This window comes from Pinus tabuliformis, chromosome X (genome assembly GCF_031772625.1).
Source record: "Pinus tabuliformis cultivar Carrire ecotype Pingquan chromosome X, CPIR1, whole genome shotgun sequence".
NCBI lineage: Eukaryota > Viridiplantae > Streptophyta > Pinopsida > Pinales > Pinaceae > Pinus > Pinus tabuliformis.
The window spans coordinates 1,608,902,551-1,608,922,145 of NC_142308.1; the positions used below are offsets into that span (position 1 = coordinate 1,608,902,551).

General features: G+C 37.2%; 1 protein-coding gene across 1 annotated transcript; it reads left to right on the forward strand.

The window, feature by feature from the left end:
* Nucleotides 1–461: 461 nt before the first annotated feature.
* On the forward strand, nucleotides 462–19,364 carry LOC149146195 (VIN3-like protein 2). Its single transcript, XM_089449762.1, has 4 exons — nucleotides 462–845; nucleotides 4,621–5,284; nucleotides 16,976–17,292; nucleotides 17,549–19,364. The coding sequence occupies exons 1-4, from the start codon at nucleotides 797–799 to the stop codon at nucleotides 19,006–19,008; spliced, it is 2,490 nt and encodes an 829-aa protein (XP_089305888.1). The 5' UTR covers nucleotides 462–796; the 3' UTR covers nucleotides 19,009–19,364.
* Nucleotides 19,365–19,595: the final 231 nt, after the last annotated feature.

Sequence of the window (19,595 nt, forward strand, 5' to 3'; positions counted from 1 at the left end):
CATTAATTAGATTACGCCATATACAACACTGAAAGAAAAGGACCATTTAATCCATTAATTAAATTAGGCCAAAAAAATATATATTAAAATAACTTGAGTAACTTTTTACTCTGTTAATAATGTGCAAATTAAATATACCAATAATTTATACACGAAATTCTTAATCTTCAACTTCAAATTAAAAAAAAAAAAAAAAAAAAAAAAAAACAAAAACTACCCAAACCACCCCTGCAAAACGTACGATAAATACATTTTACCTTTTTATTACCTGAATTTAATGGTTACACTCTAATTTGAGACCTAATCCCAAGGAAATCTGTGCTTTGTAATATGCCCCGTTCATGTAAAGGCACCTAAATCCTGAAAAAAAGAGTGATTGAGACCTTTCCGCCCCTGGCCCACGACATTTAACTTTTAATTCTGATTTCTATTTTAATACCCTTTCGCCTTGCGTGCATGGTAATTTGACAGCTATGTTATCTCTATTTTCTAAACAAATCCAGAGCTGTGGGTTTGGTCCGAGAGGTGTGGATCCAATCCTGACCGTTAATATTGATTGACTGGTCATAGGCCCTCGGCTAAGGCTGGGGGATATTGCGGGCTTCTGGCTGTTCCATTCCTTCCCGTAATGTTATGTGGGTCAATGGCCTAAATTCCTCGGCTTCCCACTGTTATTGTTGACGGTGGTGATGGTATCTTTGCCTCCGAGGAAACCCACAGAAAATTTTGGATCCATTTCATCCTGAGAAGATTTCAGCAGCCTGGGAGGGCTTATGTATTGCTAAAAGCTTCGATAATGCCGAGGTCAGGGCCGAAATTTGCAAGCGTGGACTCTCCTTCAACTGGTGGGTGGTTTGAGAAACCTGCTGCATTGTTTTATGAGAATACCCTCTTTTAATTTTTAGAAAATAGAGAAAAAAAAACTTGTTGAATCCATCGGCATATTATTACAGGAATATATTCGGAAGTTTTAGATGTGTGGGGGTAGGTGTTGTATGGTCTTTGCGTTGTTGAATGTTTTTTTTTTCTTGGCTGGTTGGGTATGGGTGTGTTCAGGAAGGAAGTTACATTGTATGTAAAATCCAAACACCGTGTTGTGTCGTAGTTCATGGAATGGAAGACCACCAGTTTCTGTTACAGGAGACGCTATTGTTCTCGTTTCTCACAGGATAAAATTTCAATGCATGGTGGGGCACTGTTGTTCTGCATAAGAAGTTAAGAGTTGGCGCCCAAATCTATCAAAACTTGGCACTGGCTATTCATTTTCTCTCTTCTTATATTTACTAGATTGTATTATAAAAATAAGTACCCGCTTTGATTTTATTGGCTTACTCTCTTTTTTCAGTGCTGGTTCCATAAATCCACTGAAGTTAGTTGTATGCTGTCATGCTTTCTTGGAATATTAGCTTTCTCCCTTTTTTCAGTGCTGGTTACAGAAATCCACTGAGGTTGGTTGTATGCTATCATGCTTTCTTGGGATATTTTGGTTCAATGGAGGGATGAACCAGGCTATTCTAATCGAATTGACATTACTGCGTGTAGAATATTGGATAGGTAATCCTTCTGTGGAATGAAAAGTGATTTTTTTTTCCTCAGGTGGAGGCACGAGTGGATCCACTATCAAACCCTACACTATGGCTTGATACAATATGTCATATGTCATGATCCAAGTTACCGGAAATAACTGGGAAAATACTGAATACTCCCTCGAAAAATAGAAGAGAGGGGTTTCAAGTATAAAAGTGTTGATCAGCTACGCAGAACTCCTAAGAAATACGACAATATCTCCTTAGAATCCCAAAAGGAAAACGCAGTGTGAAATTCAAGGGGTGTGTGACAGTTGTACAAACCTGTGGATAGAGTAATGGACTTTATGTTATACATAGGATTCTAATTAGGCATTGGTTGGCACAGAACTAGCTCAATTAACAGCAACGTAGAACATAACCTGTTAACCTAACCCTGTTGAGCTCAAATGGTTGGGTTGTTTATATGGGCTACTTGCAAATGCAAATGATTGTTTATAGGGGCTACAGGGCTATAATAATTTTTATTTTTTTTATGATTTTTTTTTATCTGGTTGGTCTTCATGATGTCCTGGTTTATTCTTTTTATTGGGTTTCAAATTTATATTTTTGGTCCCTGGTTCTTTCTATTAAGTTTCAAATCCCATTAAAGGACATTTTAGTATTTGGCATAATGAGATATTATTCTTTCTATTAGGTTACAAAATGTAGCATAATGTAGTGGTTGGCATAATGGGATATTATTTTTTTTATTAAGTTTCAAATCCCACTAAAAAACATGCAGTGGTTGGCATAATAAGATATTATTCTTTTTATTAAATTTCAAATCCCATTAAAAGACATTTTTGACCACCACCCTATAGATTTGCTCTCACTCCAACCGATTATAGAATCACCATGATAAAAAAAATGTTACTTTTGGAGTTATGGAGAGATTTTTAATTTTTATAAGTTGTATAACGATTCACCATTATCAAAAACAATGGTTACCTTTTAGGATTATGGGGGAGATATTAATAAGATTTCTTTATATGTGATTATTTGATATTGTTATTTTTTTGGTTATTAGGAGTCATTATTTTATTTTTTATAAGTTGTGTTGCTTGAGATTTCTGGACGTAAAGTTTTGAAACGTTCCAGTAGAAACTTTATCCATCATCAGCTCATCATCAGGGATAAATAAAACTTTCAAAATGATAAAAAAGAATGGTTATGATAAAATATCAAAGAAAATTTGAAAAATAATCACTAAAAAGATAGATTAATAAATTAATAGATAACCGCGGTGAATTAAAGATTAAATTATCCCAAAGAATCACAAGTTAAGAAATTAAATCTGCTTGCTTGATTAAAGTCAATGGAATTAATGATTGGGATAATTTAGAATAATTTAATTTTAATTCACAATGGCTATTTATTAATTCATTTTTTGTCCTAACAGTTATCTCTCAGATTTTAATTTTCTCCTTTTATATCATATGGCCAGCACTCTTTTTATCATTACGTTCAGATTTTAATTTTCTGCTTTTATATCATATGGACAGCAACGTTTATCTTAAACAGCAGCATGATTACTAATTGTTTATCTCAAACAACATGATTACTAATTGTGAAACTTAAAAGTTGCTCTGCAATTAACTATCATTTTTATACTTTGGAGCTGTGCTCCTCGTTTACTCATTTATATTTGGTATAATCAGTATTTTTCTAAGTTATTTCTAGTACCTTGAATTGTTACATTAGAATTGGTATCCCAGTCTTGTTATGCTGTATGTGATTGCCGGAGCACAGAGTTGATCAGTTTGAAATGCAGGGGTATTAGTTTGAAAATCAGTATTTTTCTAAGTTATTTCTATTACCCTGAATTGTTACATTAGAATTGGTGGCTCAGTCTTGTTATGCTGTATGTGATTGCCGGAGCACAGAGTTATCAGTTTGAAATGCAGGGATATTAGTTTGAAAGTTTATAGACGCTAGTTAAAATGAAATGCCCACTTGCACTCTGCATAAAAATCTCGAATTCCAGGGAGGATCTTTTAGAACTCAGATACGGTGAAAATGTCTTCTTGTGAGCACTGCAGGCCAAACCTGCACATTGAGGGTCCATTATGGATCTAAGATGTGTTACCGATGGGGTTCAATTTCCTCGGAGGTACAAATAAGTGGTTGGTGCCAAGGGCCAGACCTCGGTGATTTTGATTTTTTACAAAAGAATACCACCTGTTGCAGCAGATTGGCGAAATGAAAGTGTTCAATGGTTCACCTCTCAAGGGCTCTTTTGCCTGTACAGGCAGCTAATGGCACCTGACCTTTTGGATGAGTTGTAATGATTCTCATTGAGTTTATGTGGAGGCACTTGGGGAAAAAATTTCCAAACTGTAGCAATGTGGGTCTGCTGGCATGGTTAGAGAGTGTTGCCTAAACGCTTTAGCTGCCCAGTGTCTTGTCCATTCCCTTATCACCAGAATACTCAAAAGTTCTAAACATAAACCTTTTTCTGTTTATGGACAAATTTGAATGGAATCTCCATTTTGGTTCCATTTTTTTAAAATAGATATCCTCTGTTTTAATCTTTTTATAATACTGTCTATTTGAATTCTCATACTTCTGTCTTCTTGTTTTGGTAAGTTTTTTTCACCCAATTTTGAAATGGAAGAGTTGCATATTTTGGTTATTTATAATAACCTTTAGATGGCTTCTCTTTAACATCTGAAAATTTGTTAATATACCTTAATCAGCGTTAGTTGATATTGTTAGACTCTGTTGTCAGTATACTGCAAAATAGTTTTTCTGAATGGTGCCTTTTCTTGCCTGAAAGAATGTTTGACTTATGGTTCATATCAGACAGTTCAGAAAATATTTTTACTTCATCTTGCTATTGGTCTTGGGTGTTTACTGTTTTTCAGTTCTACATTCAAGTGTTAGTAATCTCTTTGTTTTTAACATGCATAGAGATATTTCTGTTAGCATATCAGGTAGCATTTGCATCTCCACCTTAATTTGTATATTTTAACATCCTTTTGTATGCTTGTCTAGTAGTATCTCGCAGATGTTCAAAAAAAGACATTAAAGGTGCATGTTTTTGCATTTTCAGGTTTGGAAATAGTCACGTCAGAACCTGGAGGTCTAAGCATGTCGGAGAAGCATAAACTAGTTTATGAGATTGCAAAATGGCCAGAAGGTGCCTCAGAAATACTTCAGTCCTGGACTCGGAGAGAAATTCTGCAAATATTATGTGCCGAGATGGGCAAGGAGAGGAAGTATACTGGTCTGTCAAAATGTAAGATCATAGAGCAGCTTCTGAGAATGGTATCATACAAGGAATCGATGCAACAGGAGAATAAGCCAGCTGCCCCATTACAGTCACCCACGGCTAACCCTCAGAATATATCTCGGAAGCAGAAGAAGAAGGAACCTCCATCTACTACACATACATCACCTATCCCTGATGAAAAAGGTCATGATAATACCTTATTCTGTAAAAATTTAGCTTGTAGAGCTATTTTAAGCTCACAAGATAGATTTTGCAAGCGATGCTCATGTTGCATTTGCTACCAGTTCGATGACAACAAGGACCCCAGTCTTTGGCTAGTGTGTACCTCCGAGCCCCCACATGCCGAGGATTCTTGTGGTTTCTCATGTCATGTTGAATGTGCTCTCAAGCATGAAAGATCTCGAACCTTTAAGGATGGGCTATCAATGGAGCTAGATGGAAGCTACTGTTGCATGTCTTGCGGAAAAGTCAATGGGCTGATTGGGTAACTATTAGTTTCTTTTTTCTTCTCTTTGTTTTTGTGGATTTTAGGTTTCTGAGTACGGTAGGCAAGTTATAAAGATGAGGGTCTTTCATATTCCTCCTATGAGGTCATTGGCAGTAAAATCACTGTTATTTAATACATGGATGTTTTCTAGCTCTGTATTTTACTATTTTGCTGATGTGCAGCCCTACTAGCTTAGGTCATATGTTACATAGGTTCTTTTTTCATTGTTGCTTGGGAGCATATTCCCATCCTCAAGCATTGTATTGGTAACATTGCCATTTGATTGTCAATTGGGTCTAGCCTTTGTAGTTGTGGGATGAAGTGTTATCCTCTCCATTCCAGGTTCTATTCCTGTAAGTGACATGTTGAGCTCATAGTGAGTATATTGTTGTACTGGCTTTGAGTCTTGTTGTTGACCTGGCCTTGTGTCCTTAAGAATCTAGGGTTTATCCTGAGTACCATTTTTGAAATAAGTGGAAGTGCATGGGAGTTTTTCAGGAGATAACCTAGAAAAATAATAAAAAATGATAATTTAAACATTCTGTGGTAATGTCAGGGGACATATTTAGTAACAAAAAGACTTCGACTAGTGATGGAGATTAGTAAGATGATAATTTAAGTGGAAACAATGAATTGTAAATGACAAACCATAGTCTAAACTTGAAAAATCATGAAGATAACTTTAAAACCTGCTAATCTTTCTTTTCATTCCCTTGTTGGACTATAATTGTTGAAGTAGTTACGTTATAGTCTCTCATGGCTGTAGTTTTATAATATCTTTTCTGACCTCCGTTTGGTGGCCATTATGAGAAGGTTCCAAAACAACAATTATATGATGATAAAGACAGAAGATAATGTTTTAGGAAAAAAAGGAACAGATTATATTAAAGTAGGTCAATGTTACTGAAAGTGCATCAAATAACAACATCAATGAGGGAGTGCCTAGAGCATTTGTGAAAACAAGGAATAATAAAAAACCCAATAGAGGGTGGGCCCCTAAGGTTAATGCTAGACAAAAGGTTGTTTTTGGTAATATCTAAGAAGTATAGACATGTTTAAGTGGTGACTGTACTGCAAATGGGTTATAGGTTTGAATAGAAAGGAAAGAGGTATATGGCTTATAAGTTAATAGGCTTCTATAGAAAGGAAAGAGGCATTTGTTTCCAGGTATATTTCGTATTGGCAGTTCTCACTCAGTCCTTCAGAAACACTCTTCCTAAAAGGCTATGTCGGGTTCACTTTCTTTTATGCCCGCAGATGCTGCACTTCCAAGCAATGTTCCATTATATATAAATTGTTTGGCGACTTTAAATGTTCCTCCTATACATAGATGGATAAAAATTGAAAAGAAAATTTGGTATTATTAGTTGAATATAAGTACAGTTTCTTTGACGTTGCCTAACATGTTGGAACTTGTTCCTTTGATATTCCGAATGCTGAATAGTTGGATCAAGCAAGCAAGGAATCTAGTTGAGCAAACAACTTAGAGAAATAAAAAAAAAATGAAATAATCTTGAGAACAATTCATTTTTGTTGGTCCTACAATGGTGGAAGGGATCCTACTATAGTCTTACATAGCTATACCGTTTCAAAGATTATAAGGAAAAAAAATAATGTTATACAAGAAGCAATGGTTAAATTTGTATTGTCCAGGGAAAGACAGAAAAGTCTGATGGGTCCACTGCAGATTGCTTTTAAATTTTTAGTGCAATGAGAAAAAAGGAGGCATTTTTCTGTGTACGTTTTGACATTTTGTTTGAATTTTGAAGTTCTTGCTCCGTAGTTGCAAAAGTACTCTTCCTGAAAGGTTTATGTTCTTTTTCCTTTATACCCATGGGCTTCCATCATAAATAAATTCTCACAACCATAGAGGTTACCTCTGTTTATAGATGGGATGAAAATACCAAAACAAATTTGGTATCGTCATATATGTGTATCTGTTTTTTGGTATCATCTCACTAGGTGGAACTTGTCCTACAATGTTATGGATGTTGATTAGTTAGAGACAATCTTCAATTACTAGACGATAATGATTTCCCCTTATTAGCTTTTTCCACGTTGCCATGCCCCTGCGCTCCAGCCCATACGCAAGAATGTGATTGCTGGTACCTTGCTGGTCCCAATCAACAATTAGCTCACGAAGAGCCCCAATCAACAATTGGCTCATGAAGAGTGAACATGTAACAAGTTGGAGTTGAACTCAGGTCAGGAAGAGAACAACTTCGTCTATCTACCACTGAGGTTAGATCTAATTGACAAAAAAATCTGAAGATAAGATTGGCTTTGTTTCAGTTATGTGTACATGGTTCATCAGAGCAACTAATATAATATCTTTGAGCGCAACCACATATTTGACGACCAATTTTTAATAATATCTTTGAACGCAACCACATATTTGACGACCACCTCAAAATGGCCCTATGATTCCAACAAAAGTCCTCACAGAATTTGAAACTTGCTCACTTTAAGCATTTTCCCTTGTTACCTTCTCTTTCAACAATGATTAAATTCTTTATGTTTTCACCTTATACTTTTCCATTCGATCGCTGCTTTTTTTGTGCCATCATTTATTCCTTGTTAACTTTACATATGTTCGTTTCTGTATTTTTCTCTAATTTCCATGACGGAAATTTGGTGGAGATATACTATAGCATCTATTTTATAATTACTGGTCTTTTTGCCTTGTTTCTTTCAGTGGAGAGATAAATTCCTTACTCAGTCTGATAGCGTTTGTCAGGTTACTGAAGTTGAGTCAAGGGCTCACCAACTAACATGAATGTTGTTTTAAAAAGAAAGGCAGCGGTGTTTTATTCTTTGTCATTTTAGGGGTTTGAAGGTGATTCGTAAACTGCTATGGATATTCTACTGGACAGTTCATCACGATTCACAACAGACTTACGAAAATATTTTTGAAAATCTGAAATCTACACTATGAAGGTTAATTTTTCCTTAGAATTTTGGATCTTTAATAGTTGTGTTATATTTATGCATGCAAAAAATAAAATATGGAAAATTTAGAAAAGTGAAATAAAAATCACAAACCACAATGAACACAAGATATGATATGGGAAACCCTTATGGGAGAAAACCCAACTGTAAGGTGAGGCTGCTTTTCTCTTTCTCTGAATGCAAATACGTGCAAGTACACGAACCCTCTTTGTTTGCTATCTCTATTAACTAGAGTTATGATATTGACTCTTCTAGAGTCTTCTTCATCATGATCACGTGGCTATTTCCTTTTCCATGAATAATGGGGTTTGACATGGCATCCTCCTGAATCATGGTGGTTAAAATAGGAAGATCAACTTCTGAGTGGTATAACTTTTGCATATGGACTCTGTTTGAAGTTTTTCTTGTGCCATTGGAAAAGTATCCGAGTGTAGAATAATGCTAGGGGGTGTGGTGCTTAAGTTGTAAAGTTTTACCCCCCAAGAAACTCCTTTTAACGCTTCAAGCTGCTTCTGGAAGGTTTCAGACCCCAATTTGTAAAACTGATACCTATTGGTAAAAAATGTTGTTTGAGCTGATTTCTCCACATATTCCACATTAAAAACATCAAGATAGATGTCAAATAATATAATAAGCCAATCTAGATTACAAGGTGTAGCTAACAATAAAGATTAGCTGCCTTAACCATTTGCTATGCTCATGGACATACCAACTTCTCGCTTGGCCTTACTTTGTAATACTGTTTATCTATAGCTGTCTTGAGAGTCATATGGGGCTTTGGTGCCTTGACCATTTGCTATGCTCATGCACATACCAACTTCTCACTTGGCCTTACTTTGTAATACCGTTTATCTGTAGTTGTCTTGAGAGTCATATGGAGCTTTGGTGAATGCAATTGGTGATGCCTTACCCAATTGCAAGCATTTAGAAAGTAAAAGAATATTTAATTTCTTTCACCGGTTGAAGAATTTGTTTTGCATAGTGTTGGTGAAATAGAAGAAAAATAGGAAAGAACTACACACATTCAGTTAATATTGACCAAGAAAACACCATAACTAACTGGAAACCAAACACACAAATAGACACAGGATTTACGTGGTAAAACCTCGACAATGTGTCAAGGAAACATCCACGGGGCAAGGGATTGGAATGTATTATTCAGCAATGATTCTCTTCACTTACATTTCATGGGCATTCACTAGTTTTATATCATCGACCTCCGTTACATAACTGACAATTCGGTATAAAACTGAATAATTACATTTTACCCAAAAATACTAATTCGTTGTCAAACTAACAAACTCCACCTTGACAACAATTCTCGTAATCCCTTGCCCATGCCCATTCATCATCTTTTCTGCAAGCCAAGAGAAGCTAAACACCACCGCAGCTTCTCTATTGTAACTGGATTTGTGAACATGTCTGCACAATTCTCTTGCATATGGACCTTTTGAAGAGCTACTTTTCTGCCATCGGTCACATGTCTCAGAAAATGATACCTTACATCAATGTGCTTGGTTCTGCTGTGATAAGCAGGATTTGTAGCCAAGTGAATAGCGCTTTGACTGTCACAAAGTACATTCACTTTCTCTTGCGTCCTTCCAATCTCATCGAGCAGACCCTTTAACCAGATTTCTTATTTACTGGCATCTGAAGCAGCTATATAATCAGCTTCGGTAGTGGACAACGCAACTGTTTCTTGAAGCTTTGACATCCAACTAATTGCTCCACCTGCAAGAGTAAAGACAACCTGTAGTAGATCTTCTTTTGTCCAAATCACCTGCATAGTCAGCATCTACATATCCGCAGACTGTTCCTTCACTACCATTAAAGACGATGCAATGGTCACTTGTGCCTCTTAGATATCGAAGCACCCATTTCACTGCTTGCCAATGTTCTTTACCTGGATTTGCCATGAACCTGCTGAAAACTCCAACTGCATGTGAAATGTCAGGTCTTGTAGATACCATCGCATACATTAAGTTGCCTACAACGTTTGCATATGGTACATGAGACATATACTGCGTTTCTTCATCAGCTCTAGGACTCAAAACCGAAGAAAGCTTAAAATGGGAAGCTAGTGGAACATTAACAGGTTTCACATTATTCATAAAGAACTTTTCAAGTACCTTCTCCACATACTTCTGTTGTGATAACCAAAGCTTACCATTTTTCCTGTCTCTGTGTATCTCCATGCCCAAGATATGTTTTGCTGCTCCAAGATCCTTCATATCAAACGTCCTAGAGAGTTGAGCCTTTAACCTGTTGATCTCTTCCATGCTTTTGCTTGCAATAAGCATATCGTCAACATACAAAGCTAAGATAATGAATATGCCATTGAAACTTTTGAAGTACACGCAATGATCATACTCACTTCTTATAAAGTTCTGGCTCACCATGAAGGAATCAAACTTCTTGTACCATTGTCTGGGAGACTGCCTCAGACCATACAATGATTTCCTGAGCTTGCAAACTAATCTTCTGCTGCAAACTCGTACAAAACCTTTTGGTTGTTCCATATATATCTCTTCGTTCAAATCACCATGTAGAAAAGCTGTTTTAACATCTAACTGTTCTAACTCAAGATTAAGCAACGCAGTTAGTGCCAACACAGTACGTATAGAAACAAGTTTTACAACTGGAGAAAAAATCTCATGAAAGTCTATACCTTCAACCTGAGAATACCTTTTTTCTACTAGTCGCGCCTTATACCTTTCGATACTTCCATCAACTTTCCGTTTCAGCTTGAAGACCCATTTACATCCAACAACACTTCTCCCTTCAGGAAGCTCTACAAGATCCCAGGGATTGTTCTTGGCTAAGGAGTCCATTTCTTCTTCCATAGCCATTTTCCATTTCTCGCTATCTGTATCATCTACTGCTTCCTGATAACAAGAGGGTTCCCCATCTTCAGTAATCAAAGCAAAAGATGAAGCAGAATCTTCATACCTTTTGGGAGTTTTCCTTTCCCTTGTAGACCTTCTCAGAGCGACTGGTTGCTGAACTGGTTCAGAAACTTGCTCTAGTTCAGAAGCTTCAACGGCTTCCTTTGTGTCTTCAACACCTTTTTCTCCAGAAGTCTTTCCTTCTTTTCGACTGTTACCGAAAGGTCTAGCCTCCATCTGAACTTGTTGATTCGGCGATCCCTGTTCCTGTTCAATTCTTTCAACATTTGATTTTAACAGAGAGGATTCATCAAATGTTACATCTCTACTAATGACTATCTTTCGCAATGTAGAATCCCACAACCTATATCCTTTCACTGCAGAGTCATACCCAACAAAGACATAACATTTCAACTTTGGATCTAATTTTGAACGCTGATTTTTCGGAATAAGAGAATAAGCATCACAACCAGTGTTGTGAAAAGCGCGCTTTTTTCCCTAAGACGATTTAATCGCGCATTTTATGGGAAAAAAGCGTGCTTTTTTCGAAAAAATCGTGTTTTTTTCGAAAAAAAGCTCGGGGTGTCGGGGCAGCACGATTTTATAATTTTTTTTTTGGTTTTTCATTTGGTCATTTGGGTTTTTTCATGCAATTTTTTTTGAAAGAAACAAATAATTTTTGAGTGGGGCAGCTTAATGATCAAGTCTAGGCCCTAGTATGGATATGCTATTCATGGTAATGTTAAATTCTTAAAGTAAAAGTGACATTCTCCTTAATCTTCATTTTCATCCTTTTACTTAAATTTTTAACATTACCATGAAATGACTTAGGATGTTTGAGAGTGGTTCCAGCCTCATTGGATTTCATATGGAGAAAGTAGAATTTTAGATTTCATTTAAAATCCAGCAGACTTATCAGTTTTTCAGGATTTCAGGATTAGGAGATTGTAATGTTTCCAGGTGACACCACCTGCTCGGGCTACCCCTGCCACCAGTAGAGGACGTGGTCTACCTCCTATAGCTCCTACTTCTAGTTCTTCAGCTTCTAGATCACATTAGACTCCACTGCCATCTCCACCAGCACAGGGACCAGCATCTACATCTAGAGGGAAAGGGAAAGCTGTGGCATTTTCTCGCAAGAGGGGCAGAGGAAATCAATAGGATTAGACCTCATTTTATTGTATATGACATTATGACATGATGAGATACATTATCATATTTTTTGTTGATATTTTGAGGCTGAGCTGGGACTCAGGACTTACTATTCAGGACATGATTCAATGTTATGTGTGATTTTAGCGCTAGAAATGATATTAAACATCTTATATATTAGTTTTTTTATCATATTTATGTGTCAATGTATTTATTTTATGTTGTAGATGGTTTAGATATTAAAAAAATTGAAAAAAAATGAATATTTTTGTACCAAACGCTTTTTTCCGCTTTTTTCCCGCTTTTTCTGATTTTTTCCGCTTCATTCCTGGCGCCGATTTAATCCCGCTCGCGCTTTTCACAACATTGATCACAACCAAATATCCTCAAATGTGAATAGTCACAAGACTGACCTGTCCAAACTTCTTCAGGAATTTTACAATCAATTGCTACTGAAGGTGATCTGTTAACTAAATAACAAGCAGTCTTCTTCAGGAATTTTACAATCAATTGCTACTGAAGGTGATCTGTTAACTAAATACAATCAGTAGATACTTCTGCCCACAACTCCTTTTGCAAGTTAGCATTGCCGATCATGCTTCTGGCTCTTTCCATAAGAGTCCGATTCATACGCTCAGCAACACCATTTTGCTGAGGAGTATAAACAGCAGTTTTGTGTCTAACAATTCCCTCATCCTTACAGTATTGTTCAAATTCAACTGAAGTGAACTCACCACCATTGTCAGTTCTTAGACATTTAATAGATTTGCCTGTTCTTTTCTCTACCATTACTTTAAATTGTTTAAAGACATTTAATACATCAGCTTTCCTTTTTAGCATATAGACCCAAACTTTACGGGAGTAATCATCAATGAACATTAAAAAATACAATGCACCTCCATATGACACAACAGGGGATGGCTCCCACAAATCAGAATGAATATAGTCTAAAACATCTTTACTATTATGATTTCCAACTTTAAATCTCTGTTTACACTGTTTTGCATACACACAATGTTTACAGAAATCTAACTTCAAGGATTTCAGACCGGGAAGAGATTTACGTTTCATCAGTATATGAAGACCTTTCTCGCTCAGATGACCCAATCACTGATGCCACAGACGAGTACCTGCTTCTTCCTTTTCTGACGCAACCGCTGCTTCACTGACCTGAGTACTTCCTTTTGACCTGTAAAGATTTCCGACCCTTTCTGCCTTCATAACCACAAGGGCTCCTTTAAAGACTTTCAAGACACCACCTTGACCTGTAAATTTATAACCATTTGAATCCAACACTCCCAAAGAAATCAAATTTTTCTTCAAATCAGGTACATGTCTAACACTAGTTAATGTCCTAACTGTGTTATCATACATCTTAATCCTGATATCTCCCATCCCAACAGTCTGACATGACACATTGTTACCCATAAACACAGAACTACCTTTTACATTTTTATACGAAGTAAACCAATTTCTATGTGGGCACATGTGATGCGAAGCATTAGAGTCTAACAGCCAGCTATCTAAACCCTGAGAGACATTACATTCAGGTGAAGTTTTATCTATCATACATAATTCTTCAGCAAATAAAACTTCGTCTATCAGACCTGAATCGACTTGATTTGCTTTGTTCTTCGGGTTTTCGGATTCCTTTCGTTTCCAACAGTCCTTCTTCAAGTGTCCAATTTTACCGCAATTCCAACATTTTGCCTTACACTTCTTTCCCTTCGATTTCGATCTGGAAGACCCCCTTGGTTTTTCTCCTCTTTCCTTTGAGCGTCCTCTAGCGACCATGGCTTCTGATGCAGCTGTTTCAGTGCTGGATTTCCTTCGTACTTCTTCAGACAGGAGAGCTCCCACGACTGATTCAAACTTCAAAGAATCAGCAGTGCTCAAGCTGATTGAAGTTACGAAGTGATTCCGTGATTCAAGGAGAGAACACAACAAAGTTATGGCTTTATCTTCTTCCTGTATTTTAACTTCCATATCTGTTAATTGACATATTAGTGTATTAAAAACATTCAAATGCTCTGCAACGTTTGAACCTTCTTTCATTCGAAGACTGTATAACTGTCTTTTCAGATAAATTCTGTTGGTTAATGACTTTGTCATATAGAGGTTTTCAAGTTTTTCCCACAATCTTGACGCTGTAGTCTCTTCAACAATGTTGAAGAGAATTTCATCCGCTAGGCATAACAGGATGGTACTAAGAGCTCGGGCATCCAAGTCCTCCCAGTCTGAAGTAGTCATGGTAGCAGGTTTCTTAGTTGTCCCATCCAATGCCTTGTGCAACCCTTGTTGCACAAGCAAATCCCTAACCTTCAGTTTCCAAAGAGCAAAATTACTCTTTCCGGTGAATTTCTCCACCTCGAATTTTGCATTCGACATCTTGGCCATTTTGTCCTTCTCCTAAAAACTTTGTTTCCCTTTTCAGTCTTTCAGCTATCCTTTTTTAAAAAAAAACTTCGTTTCCCTTTCTTAAAAAAAAATTGAGCCCACTTTTTAAACAAACAAATTTTACAAATTTCTTTCTACAATTTTGAGCCTTTGTTTTTTTTAATGGTCTGCAATATTTTTTTAGAGAAACCCTTCAACAAATTTTACTGAAAAATAAAACTTGTTATTCTTACTGAAATCCTGCTCTTTATCAGTTTTGGACAACTTCCTTTTCAACTGGTTTATGAACCCAACCCAAAATATTCTGGGTAAACAAAAAAAATTGCCTTCAACAAATAATAAAAAAAAAAAAATTACGCGGATCTCACGCAGGCTTTGCCACAAGTCCTCTGCAACTTTATGCAGGCCAGCAGGCGAATAATGCAGGCTCTCCTTCTTTTTAAAAAAAAAAATACGCAGCAGTCTGGCTCTTCTGGCTCTTCACGCAGGGACAGCACGTCTACAGGGTCTTTCATAAAAAAAACGCCTCACGCTACGCAGCAATCTCTTCACGGAGCAGAGTTACAGCCTTTTACCTCACGCATAGCCTTTCATGCTTCACCACAGCCTCACGCCTCCTTCACGCAGGGTTTTGGACTCACAAACGCCTCACGCCTCCTTCATGCAGGGTTTTGGTCACTGGAACGGTTCTTCAGCAACGATCCTCCACTCCTTGACGCAGAGCACATACAACCCTTCACGCCTCACGCTGATACACGCAGCATGATTCGAGGCTCTCACGCTGATACAGCCACATGCCCAGGTTTTGGACTCACGGCTCTGATACCACTTGTTGGTGAAATAGAAGAAAAATAGGAAAGAACTACACACATTCAGTTAATATTGACCAAGAAAACACCATAACTAACTGGAAACCAAACACACAAATAGACACAGGATTTACGTGGTAAAACCTCGACAATGTGTCAAGGAAACATCCACGGGGCAAGGGATTGGAATGTATTATTCAGCAATGATTCTCTTCACTTACATTTTATGGGCATTCACTAGTTTTATATCATCGACCTCCGTTACATAACTGACAATTCGGTATAAAACTGAATAATTACATTTTACCCAAAATTACTAATTCGTTGTCAAACTAACACATAGACTGTTATTTTTCCAGCAAATGCAACTAATCTTGTCTTTTTGAAGTAGGATGATTTGTTGCCCTGGCCTTAAAAGTATTTGGTTGGTTACTTTAGAAAGAAGCTGAAACAAAATAATAAAATATCCGTACAGAGTCGTCAATGCAATCACGTGGGAAGCAGAAGTTAGAATCCCTTCATTCAAGAGTTCATTCTGCTTATTAAATTGTCTACCCGGTAGAACTGACTCTTATGGAAGTAACCTTCTTTTGTGTTTAATTATACAACACATTCCTTAATGTTATCTAAACATTTCCTTTATCATTTGGAGGCCATTGTTTCTGTGCTAAGCAACAGTTGCTTTGCATTTATGCTATATAGATAGCTAACATTTTTGTAACTGCCTGGACCGTTAAAAACTTCATATTTTCCATATGTGTACAGTGTATAGACTGAAAATTAAATATTAAAGAGAAGTGTAATTAACTCAATAATTTTTTTGCCCTCAAATGCATTCATTTGTTGATATAACATCCATCTCTTGGGTGTTCTTTCTGGAATCCAGTTAATTCAAAACGTAAATGTCAATTCTCTATCCTCGAATGAATTTAAATGGGTACTCGTCTTCAGCCATGGTCTTGATTTGAAGAATTAATTCGATGATATGGCACTTCTGGTAGTTGCTTTTCTTTTATGCTATGTAGATAGCTAACATTTTTGTAACTGCCTCCAGCTAAGAGCCTAAGACCAAGAACTCCATATTTTCCATATATGTGTACAGTGTAACCTGGAAATTAAATATTAAAGAGAAGTGTAATCAACTCAATAGTTTTTGGTGCTCTCAAGTGCATTCATTTGTTGATATAACGTCCATCTTCTCTTGGCTATTCTTTCTGGAATCTAGTTAATTAAAAAATTGTACTCAATTCTCTATGCTCTAATGAATTAAATGTACTCTTATCTTCAGCCATGGTCTTGATTTGACGTTTGAACAATGAATTCGGTTGATTACTCGAGCTAATGATATGGCACTTCTGTTTGTTGAGTAAAAATTAAGCTAATCACACTCTTTGCTACTTTCAAACGTGACAGTAGCATAGAATTATTAGAAAATTTATAGCTAGCTTGTTAAGTATAATTAAGCGACCATTTTATAGCTCTGTCTCGCACTGCAGATGCTGGAGAAAACAGTTACTGATTGCGAAGGATGCTCGACGAGTGGATGTTCTTTGCTATCGCATTTCTCTCGGCCGTAGGCTTCTCAGTGGTACTGTTCAATACAAAGAACCGCATGACATAGTGGATAGGGCAGCAAGGAAACTTGAAGAGGAGGTGGGACCAGTGAGTGGAGTGCCTGCCAAAATGGCCCGTGGTATTGTCAGTCGACTTTCTTCTGGCCATGAGGTGCAGAAACTTTGTGCTTTGGCCATAGAAAAAGCAGATGATCTGCTGTCGAGGATATCTCAGTCAGGAACTAATGTCCAATTGAGAGGTAAGTGGTTGTGCTATAATTCAGTAGGCTGTTGTGCTGTAGCCATAGAAAAAGCAGAACCTATTTTCTCTTAATCCCGTTGTGCATACACATTATACAAGTTGGGTTATTTTTCTCTCATGGAACATATCTTTTGTCTGCATATCTTGTATATATCAACCAGATTTTGAAGATCTCTATTAAGCAACTTTACATTGCAAAATTTGTGTTTCTAACATTTGAATGCTCATCTGACATTTGCTCTTCCTCACAACAGAGGATTCGGTCCCCATTGCTCCAATGATTCAATTTGAAGATGTTTCAAATACATCTATGTATGTTGTTTTAAGTGAAGCTGATCTAAAATTATCAGAAGATGTTATTGGCTATAATTTGTGGTACCGTAAGGTGGAAGAACGGACTTACCGTGGAGAACCCATTTGTGTGGAGAAACCTGAGAGAAGATGTCTTATTTCAAATCTCCAGCCCTCGACTGAGTATATTTTTAGGATTGGTGCATTTACAAAGAGAGGGGAATTAGGCCAGGCTGAGGGTAGATGCTTCACCAAAAGTGAGGATGAAAATCATTCAAATGTTGAATCAAAAAGAATTTCAGGGGAAGTCAGGACCCCTGGTAAGTTGGGTTCTGAAAACTTCAGCTCAATCAGTATAGAAGAAGAGATTTTACCCAATGATGATGCCTGCAATTTCAAAGTTCGAGACATTGGCAATATTATGCGTAATGCTTGGGCCCAAGAACAGGGTTCTAATGGCACATCTGAATGTCCCAACAACGATCGGCCCTCTTACCATAATCCTTATTGCGAAAAAAATCAAGGCTGTGAGTCTGCTAAGCCAGTCAACTCCAGTGATTGGGGTGTAAATTCAAGTTTGACCCCTAAACTGAAGGCATCTAAGGAAGCGAAGACAGGATTTAACATGAATCAAGCTGCAGAACCTGAAGATGCACATGGAGATTCTGTTTCTGTTCTGGATGAGGAACGGGCAATGGCTGAAATGGGCATGGGGAATGGTTCACATGCTCAGGCAGAATCACAAAGGGATTCAACAAATTCAAGTGATAATAATCAGACACTAGAACTGCCAAAAAGTTATCATGAAAATCATTCCAAAGTTACACTGTTAGAGGAAGCAAGCAATGATAATGAATTCGGCATGCCCAGTCGAAATGAGATGGAAGTTGTACCTTTTGATTGTTCACATCCCGTAGTTCCTATCAGCATGTGCAAAGGGGATGATACAGGGGTTGGAACTTTGAGAAATGCTCATGCGAAGCCTAATGTTAACTCTGAAAACTGGGCTGTGAAACCAATCAAGGAAGTGCCAGTTGGTGAACCACAAACTGGCAGGTCAAGGAAGAGAGCATTAAGCAGACATGGTGTACATGATTGTGACAGGAATCTACCTAATGGTGTTCAGCTGTCTCCACCGGATTTAAGTGGTTCTTTGGAGAATAATTACGAGTATTGTGTTAAGGTCATTCGTTGGTTGGAACGCGACGGTCATATTCAGAAAGATTTCCGTCAAAAATTCCTCACATGGTTCAGCTTGCGAGCAACATCTCAAGAGCGGAGAATTGTCAGGGTTTTTGTTGACACCATGTCAGATGATCCCGCTAGCTTGGCTGGACAGTTGGATGATACTTTCTCAGAACGTATCTGCAGCAAGAGGGCACCAGTCTTGCGAAATGAGTTTTGCAGCAAGCTCTGGCATTGAATGAGGAACAAGCACATATTGCATTGGTTAAAATTTAATTTATATGATTATTTTTGCAATTGATGTACTACTCTAATCGGTAATTTTTTTGAGAAAGCAGTAGGCCACTTTTGTTGTATTGTAAATTCTACCATGTATTTGTTGTATGTTTATCTATTTCACATTCTATATGTTCCAATTATTAAAGGTGTGATCTGTGACACTTCTTGACATGATGGTTGTTGTTGCTCATGTACACTGACATGGCCATAGCTGATAGAGGTATTGCAGTTCTGGAATTTGTAATCATTACATGGGAAAGAAACTTGTGAAGTCAGGAAGTTGATCGTTCCTCTTTCTTCATTGCTTTAGTTTCACATATTGCCTATCTATCTTGCATAGCCAGTTTCTTGCTGGCAGGGTACTTGGTTGTCTACAGCATGCGTGTAAGGTCAATTTAAAAGGAGTTTGATTGTGATGGAAGCAATTCTTGGTATTTAGTGTAGCCAATGCCAGGCAGTGTTTAGAATCTCATTATGCCTTTCTAAAAAGAATTTTAGTCTCATGTATGTCTGTCAAGATCCTTCTGCAGTTTTACACACAGTATG

What these genes read in the sequence shown, in the direction of transcription:
- LOC149146195 (XM_089449762.1), top strand. Translation starts at nt 797, where the DNA reads ATGCCGAGGTCAGGGCCGAAATTTGCAAGCGTGGACTCTCCTTCAACT. An exon ending in AAAGTCAATGGGCTGATTGG is followed by an intron (nt 5,285 to 16,975) that starts GTAACTATTAGT and finishes CTCGCACTGCAG; the next exon opens with ATGCTGGAGAAAACAGTTAC. An exon ending in AACTAATGTCCAATTGAGAG is followed by an intron (nt 17,293 to 17,548) that starts GTAAGTGGTTGT and finishes TCCTCACAACAG; the next exon opens with AGGATTCGGTCCCCATTGCT.